This window comes from Dryas octopetala, chromosome 2, assembly GCF_963921425.1.
Source record: "Dryas octopetala chromosome 2, drDryOcto1.1, whole genome shotgun sequence".
Taxonomy (NCBI): domain Eukaryota; kingdom Viridiplantae; phylum Streptophyta; class Magnoliopsida; order Rosales; family Rosaceae; genus Dryas; species Dryas octopetala.
The window spans coordinates 22890397-22898324 of NC_141367.1; the positions used below are offsets into that span (position 1 = coordinate 22890397).

Sequence of the window (7928 nt, forward strand, 5' to 3'; positions counted from 1 at the left end):
AGGTGGCTTTTTTATATTTTTAATGGCACATGTGGCGTAATTGTCAATTAATTTGAGAGTCCCACTAATACCATGTAACCAAATAACAGAACATTAACGGAATGACTAACAGATGTATGCAATTGCATGATGGAGGAATAATTGTGTACCTAATTGTAAGATTTAAATTCTAAATTTACCAACTTGTTAATACCACAATAGTTAATGTAGGTATTTTGTAATTGATCCAAAAATTAATAAGGATGAAACGAGAAAGTATTGAAAATTTGTTAAGTCTTGTAGTGTATTTTTCTTTTTGTTTAGTCTCTATGTCTTTATCAGATTAGACTTCCTTTTTTTACATCTTTTTACTGCCTTGTTATCGAGTCTTCTCCTCGAACCGTGAACACATTGAATCTGGTAACCAAAACTAACAGAACCAACAACCAACAAAGTATTGGGCTAACAATTTAGCCTAGTCATAAACCCTTTGGTCATAAAATCAACCCAAGAAAATCATTGAGGAATGAGTTAGATTTTCGGCCTATACAGAAACGCTTGGTCCAATTGTTTTGATGTCATCATTGTTCATGTTGTTTAAAAAAAGCGAAAATGCTATTGCCAAATGTTGATTTTTATTCCATGTAAAGGCTACATTCATTCATAATTAGTTGTGATTCTGTCGAAGTTAATTCATTTACTAATGAATCACAACAAACATGTTCCAAATTTCTTAGAACTGATTCAGCACGTGTTGGTGGCAATTCCTAGCAATTTATGATCCATGCCCCCAACTCAAGCAGAGCAAGTTAACCAAAAATATATCTCATTGAATGATCTAAAATCCACGGCGTTCAAAACATTGGGTAGATCAGTAATAGTCTCTATTCATTTTTACAGCTTTATAATTGGTTAACCCAATGGGATCGTGGGTAATGTTGAACCCATCAGGTAATCCAAAGAACATTGGGAAGAAAACTAAACTCTAGCATTCATGCTTCTCAATGCTGAAACATCTGACGTTTTCAAGCACCCCAAAAAATCTTGATCCAATAATTAATATCATTTCCTCCTCTTACCCTGCAAAAAATGCCATAATTTCAATTATTCTAGACATAAACTACCACCACCACCACTTAGAAGAGAATAAAAAGAAACACAAAACCTACCGAGCTGACGTAATCATCCATAGTTAATTGCTTCCTCTTCTTTAAAGTGGGGCTTTCAGTCGGCTGCCGACCCATGGCTCGCTTTGATGGTGTCATGCTCTGAAACAAAACATACTACATTATAATACATTCACCAATTTGGAATATTCTGAAAGATCAGCTTGATTTGAAATTGGCTTGGCACTAGACCAATGAAAAAAGACAGAAAAAATAGAACAAATCTGTGCATTTGGTGCTTTCAATAGGTTGAGGTAGGGAGCACAGATCAAACCTTAGCAAGCTTCTTCTCTTTACGGGCCTGTCTCTCCCTCTCGTCATATTCTTGGTTCTCTTTCTCCACCAATCTAATTAATGTATCGCACCTTCTAGCAAGTTCCTGAGTTGTGCGAGACTTCACAAACCAATCAAAACGAAACAAGGGTGATGTGCGAAACGCTGCCTTCAACTCATCCCAGTTCCCATACCCAAGCTTGTGAACCATGCATATCTGCATTGAGCAACACACATGAAAACAACTATCAGAGATATTGAACATCAAAGTGAACTATCAGCAGTATGCATGAAACAAAAGCTACAAAGATGTTTTCAAATTGTACCATGAAACGATCACATTCTTCATTGTACAACTTCCCCTTGTTCTGACCATACTGGATCTTCAGTTCCAGCCATGGATTCTTGTAACGATCCAACTTCTTCCCAATAGCCTTCATGATCTCATCTTTCCGAGAAATTCTAGCTTCTCCTCTTTCAATGTTCTTAATGATCCTATCATAATCTGGAAGCACCAATAGAGTCAACAATTTAGAATTGAAAGCTATAAAAATTCAGAAACAAAAAATTTGATTATATGTGAACAATTTAAACTAAGAAATCAAACCCAAATCTCATATTATAAATCCACAGAACCTTAGGCTAACTTCCAGTAAACTACATTGTAATGCTACAACAGAAAATGATTGGACATCATTACCATTTAACTCCTTGTATCTTTCTTTAAAAACCTTTGCATATCTTTCAACTTCCTCCTCTGTTTTCCCTTCCATTTCAGCAGCAATGCTTTTAATGTCATTTCGGCCATACTTCTCACAAGCCCTGATGAAGGTATTGAAATCTCTTCTACTCCAAGAAGAGAATCCCTAAAATCCACCAATAAACAAACTCAATATAGAAAACCCAGAAGAACCCTCATCTACAAACATATCTTTTACTCACCTCTTCCAATAGACGTTCCTTTTCCTCCAGCTCTTCAGCAGTCAAAGGATCTCCAACTTCTAAACATTCAAAGCTCAGTTAGCAGATGGGATAGCAGAAAACACATGAGCACATGGATCAATTTATAGGAAAACAAAAAATACCTTCTGGTTCATCCACCTCTATTGTGTCTTTTAACTGATTCTTTTGATGAGTTTGCTGAGAATGTTTTGTCAAAAAGATAAATAAATAGTTTGCACAGGCATAAACTCTCAAGCCATACAATGTGCCAGTCAAGTAGAAAGGAAAATTAGAGTTCAGTTATACACACCATGAGGTAGCGTACTTCCTTTTCATACAGCTCACTTAGCCTTTGTGTGTTAAAAAATTGGAAATCATGCCTGAAGACAAAAAGAATGGATAATAAATATTTATTAAACATTGATAAGATGTGAGAGAACACAACACAGATAGCAATCAGTAAGTAGCAGGTTCAAGAGGTGCTTACAATTGAGGCATGCGTGGAATTCGAGGCTCTTTCGGTTTTGCTGGACCACCTTGTCGCATTGTTTGCTTAAAGTATTCAGACTCCGAGTAACTAACAGTGAAAGGACAAAAACTCATATTTCAGAAACTAATAGAAAACTAATGTACAGCTCAAAAAGCAGATATATAAAACTCTTACTTGCGCTTCCGTTCTCTTTTTGGTGGTTCAATCCAGTTTTCACTAACAATTTTCTTGAAGTCAAACTTCTCATCCTACATCAGGTAAAAAAGGGAAAAGATAAGAGAAACACATAAAATGAGTAATAAATTACACAGATGAGCCATACAGCTATGGTAATACACAAATGAAACATACTATCATAACTTAAATAAAAAAATCAATTATATACTCTCTACCTTCTCATCATCAAAGTCGTACAATTCAGCAGCTGCAGAAACAGCACCAATATTAGAAAGTTGAAATTTCCATTTGAACATTATGTCAATTGCAGCAAAGAAAAAATGGATAAAACTAAATGACAAGAAATTTTCAGCATTGAAAAACGTACTATCATCCATCTTAAATTTAATAGCATCTTCAGTAAATTTCTTCATCTTCGCATCAAGCTCAGCAGTTGCCTCTTCTCCTTTTGCAATGATCCTATCGATGTCCTCATCCGTGATTGTGCTATCCTTGGAACTGAAAACCATTTCAGCACCAAACCTCACCATTTGAAGTAACTCATCTTTATTAACAGCTGCATCAAAGAATTAAAATACAAGGTATAAAATTATGTTTCATGTGCTTATTTTAGCAGAAAGATATCTTAGAAGAAATTAGTAGCTTAGTAACTTACTTTTTTGCTCTGCTAATCGCCCTTGTTGGATCACCAAAGCATCAAGGGCAAGCTTTTTATAAGCCCTCTCAATCACTTTTTCCTCAATAGTATACTGTATGGAATCAATCAAAATGAGGAATTAGGGTCTGCCAGTATTGCATAGCTTGAAATGTATCATGTAAGACCACATCCATACCTCAGTGCAGAACCGGAACACTTGAACTTCTTTCTTTTGACCAATCCTGTGAGCACGGTCTTGTGCTTGCAAATCAACTTGAGGGTTCCTACATCCAAGCATTATAAAAAAATAGAGGTATAGACAGGCACACAGAACAACACAAATCACTATCACTATAGAGAAAACGATTGATGCTCACCAATCACTATCATAAAGAATGACAACATCTGCAGTAGCAAGATTGATGCCAAGCCCTCCAGCTCTCGTTGATAATAAGAAAACAAATTTCTCACTTCCAGGCTTATTGAAGGCATCAATGGAAGCATCACGATCTTCTCCACCAGTATTCCCATCAATCCGACAATACAGGTATCCTCGAAACATTAGATAATCTTCAAGAATATCTAGAAGTCTTGTCATCTGATATTAAAACCAAACACCAAAAACACAATTCAGAATTAATAATTCTGAGCATGCATAGCAACATAAATGATTACAAGCATTCACAAAGATTCATACCAATAACTAATACAATGACTTCACATAACAGAACTAACCTGTGAAAATATTAGGACCCTAGAATCACGCTCTTTTAGCTTTGGAAGCAACTTATCCAAGAGAACCATTTTACCTACAATGGAAAATTAAACACGGATGAGTTTAATGATCATCAGTCAAGCAATGAACATCTATGAAGTCAATGGGTTACAAATTGTTATGCTTACCAGCACTTGTGATAAGATGGTCCCCTGTTGTATAAGGAGGGCCAGGTTCAGCACCTTGGAAAAGATATGGATGATTACAGCACTTTCGAAGCTGCATTGCTATATTCAGAAGACGCTTGCGTTCTCCACCAGCGTTAACAACTTCAAGATCTTTCTGCAGTAAAGCCCTGTAGTACTGTTTCTGCATTTGTGACATGCCTACTTTGAGTATTGTTTCTTTCTTTGGAGGCAAACCCTTCTCAACATCTGACTTCAACCTTCGGAGTAGGAATGGCCGGAGGACCTTAAAGATGCATAAATGCAAGTGAGATATTGTAATGATAAGTAGGAGCACCAATACTCAACAGTTGAAAAAATTTTAGGCCTACCTTGTGAAGCTGTTGAACAACCTCTTGCTGGTCATTTTCACCAGAAATTTGAAACCATTCATCAAAAGTTTCAGCAGAACTAAATATCTCTGGCAGAAGAAAATTAAGCAGAGACCATAGTTCATGAAGATTATTCTGCAAGTTAAAACCACAGGAAAAATAAACATCAAACGTGCTTACAACAGACCAAACTTAATAGTGCGAAATATTGTTGTTACTCCAAATGGAATAAGACAGATGGAACTCCGATTACCCTCCAAAAGTTATATCCAGGAAACAAATAAGATTAATAGAAAAATACACATGATTAAAGCCTCATCATAATATATTTACGCCAGTATGTAGCACGGCCCGTAAATCAAACAAAGATCAAAATTTGTACCTGAAGCGGTGTACCCGTGATTAGAAGGCGGTAGTTGGTATTATACAGCCTCATTGTTTTTGATAGCAGCGAATTCTCATTCTTGATTCGATGGGCTTCATCAATGATTATATAACGCCAACTGAAACGGCGTAAGCAAGTCTTTTCTTTGATGGCCATTTCAAAACTTGTGACACAGACATCAAAATTCCCAGCAACCAGCAGGTCTTCACGTATATGCTTCTGCAAGATTTAGGAAGTAATGGAATATTGAGCATATTATATTCGAATATGTATAACTTGCTTGTGCCGACCAAGCCAGAATAACTTACTCTTTCATCAGGATTACCAAGAAACTTCACAGCACGCAAAAGGGGGCAGAAACGCCGAATCTCATTCATCCAGTTTCCAAGTGTTGACTTTGGAGCAACTACCATATGAGGTCCAGTAATTCCTCTGAACTCATGCAGGTAGCCCATCAAGGAGATGGTTTGCAATGTTTTACCAAGCCCCTGATGGAAAGGAGCAAAAATCATTAATCTTTACAAAAGATTATCAAAGTTTAGTATCCTTCATTTAATAAAACATTAAAAAACATGACAAAAATAATAATAGTGGCACATTATACAACTTGAAAACAAAGCTGAAGTTCATAGTTCAACAAATGGAAGAAAGGAAAACAGTCAACCCTAAAAGCCACAATTCAGTGCTTACCATCTCATCTGCAAGGATTCCATTTATCCCATTTTCATAGAGCCGTATGAGCCAGTTCAAACCAGCAAGTTGGTAATCCCTCATCTTCCCCTGAATACCTGCAGCAAAGGAAAAAGGAAAACCAACTCTTCAATTTTAAGCTGCACCCAAACTGCAAAACATGTCATCAACAATAGGCCTTTCTTTCTGAAAGGTAAAAATAAATAAATATATATATATATAAATCTCTTACAAGAAGGTTGTGTCACCAGCCGTGTGGTTCCTGCCCCAGACAAACCATCTTCTTCCTCCTTAAGGCATTCTTCATCTTCTTCTTCTTCAGTCATTTTTGACGCATGGCGCCCTCTAATTTATGTATACATGGAAGTATGCACCAGTCAGTACATTTCAAATCTAAATGCATTCTTGCCATTATTGCAACCAATTAAAGGCATCCATCCTAGTTTATGGAGTGCCAGAAATTCTAGTACAACATTTTGATTCCTATTTGTTTCTTCAAGGTATATAAATTTCCAGCAACAATAAACAATGACGCAATAGTGCAATACAGTAAGGATTACAAATAGGCATGACTCTTAAATGATATTAAACATACCTGCCCTTCACCTTCTTCTGGGATGCAGATTGGTCACCTTTGGCAAAATGGGCAAATAACTCGGTTTGCTGCAGAAGGTATTTCAACCGCCCCTTCCCCCTATTGTTCTGCCATTAAACCAAAACCAAGAAGCTCAGCCACCATACATAAAGACAATAAATAGCAAATAACAAGTAAACTCAGCAACCAAACCACATTAAACCTTCCAACACACTCACCATGTCAGCATCAATGGCTGCATTTTGGGCATCTAATATTTCCTGAATCTTTTGTTTCTTCAAGTGTTGCATGTCTCTAAGCCTGGCCTTTTCACGTTTGCCAATTTCAGCGTTACTCAGATTAGCTTCATCCTGCAAGTCAATCATGCAAAACAGAACGTGAGGGAAGAAAAAAGTGCACCCAAAATGCTTAGAGGCTTACAGCAGCAAACCTTAAAGAATCAAACTCAAGTACACATGGCAATGCAAATAAGTAAACAAGAACCCAAAATCAACCACCGCCTTCCACTATACAACAAAAATAAAAATGCAGGGAAACCATGTAAAAGCCCCAAAAGCCCGGCATTCGTTTATCTCCCTCGCTATTCTTCTAGCCCAAAAAGGGGCAAAAGTAAACAATCCCAACAGTCCAACACCACCAACGCCTAGTGCAACAAATTCCACAAGAGCAAAAAGGAACAACTCTAGCCCACACAAACAGTAACACTTCAGCTCAGATCCAACGAAAACGAAACCGCGAAAGCACCACAGATAGCTTTCGTAATGGCACAATCGTAAATAATTATTACCTCTTCGTCCAAGTCATCGCCGTTCTCCCCGGCCGGCACGTCGTCATCGGAGCCCGGGGAGTTGTCGGCGGCGGCCGAGTCGGAGTCGGAGTCGTCGGCGGAGCGAGCCACGGCTTCGAGCTCCTCCTCGTCCTCCTCGACCTCCTCGACCTCCTCGTCGTTGATCGGCTCTTCCTCCGACGAATTCGAGCCGTTGGATAGGGCTTCATCGGACGACACCTGTGGCTTCGAGGCTCTCGCCATGGTTTTCTGAGATCGAGGGTTTCGTAATGGAAAGAAGGAGAGAGAGAAAGAGACCGACTTTAAGATTTTAGAAGCCACACGGCAAAATAATGAAATTTTTTTTTGTTTTTTTGTTTATAAATGAGAGATACTGAGTGAGGAGGGCTTGGGTGTTAAATATGTTTAAGTTTATAGCCGTTCGATTTGAGAAAGTGAGATGTGCGGTTTAGAAGAGCTTTGGGTGGGAAAAATGAGAATTTCCCGCCAACAAAAGGGAAACGTGATTTCCCGCCCGTAACGGAGTGGATTGGACC

The 7928-nt window shown here is 37.9% G+C and overlaps 1 protein-coding gene across 1 annotated transcript; it reads right to left on the bottom strand.

Annotated features, from left to right (window-relative positions):
• Positions 1 to 788: 788 nt before the first annotated feature.
• Positions 789 to 7707, bottom strand: CHR17 (chromatin remodeling factor17). The gene is made up of 25 exons (XM_086232411.1): positions 7393 to 7707; positions 6824 to 6955; positions 6606 to 6712; positions 6243 to 6355; positions 6011 to 6108; positions 5629 to 5808; positions 5318 to 5539; positions 4936 to 5070; positions 4568 to 4850; positions 4400 to 4473; positions 4042 to 4262; positions 3861 to 3948; positions 3683 to 3776; positions 3395 to 3583; positions 3243 to 3274; positions 3025 to 3098; positions 2848 to 2937; positions 2671 to 2740; positions 2504 to 2558; positions 2361 to 2419; positions 2119 to 2284; positions 1745 to 1923; positions 1420 to 1635; positions 1149 to 1247; positions 789 to 1059 (listed from the first exon to the last, which is right to left on the bottom strand). The coding sequence occupies exons 1-25, from the start codon at positions 7633 to 7635 to the stop codon at positions 1042 to 1044; spliced, it is 3237 nt and encodes a 1078-aa protein (XP_086088537.1). The 5' UTR covers positions 7636 to 7707; the 3' UTR covers positions 789 to 1041.
• Between the last annotated feature and the right edge of the window lie 221 nt (positions 7708 to 7928).

Bases quoted from the DNA above. Each gene is read 5' to 3' on its own strand.
- CHR17 (XM_086232411.1), bottom strand. From the start codon at position 7,635: ATGGCGAGAGCCTCGAAGCCACAGGTGTCGTCCGATGAAGCCCTATCC. The intron at 2,938-3,024 runs GTAAGAGTTTTA...TTTCACTGTTAG, and splicing joins AAAAGAGAACGGAAGCGCAA to TTACTCGGAGTCTGAATACT. The intron at 2,420-2,503 runs GTATTTTTTGTT...TTGAATGTTTAG, and splicing joins AGAGGTGGATGAACCAGAAG to AAGTTGGAGATCCTTTGACT.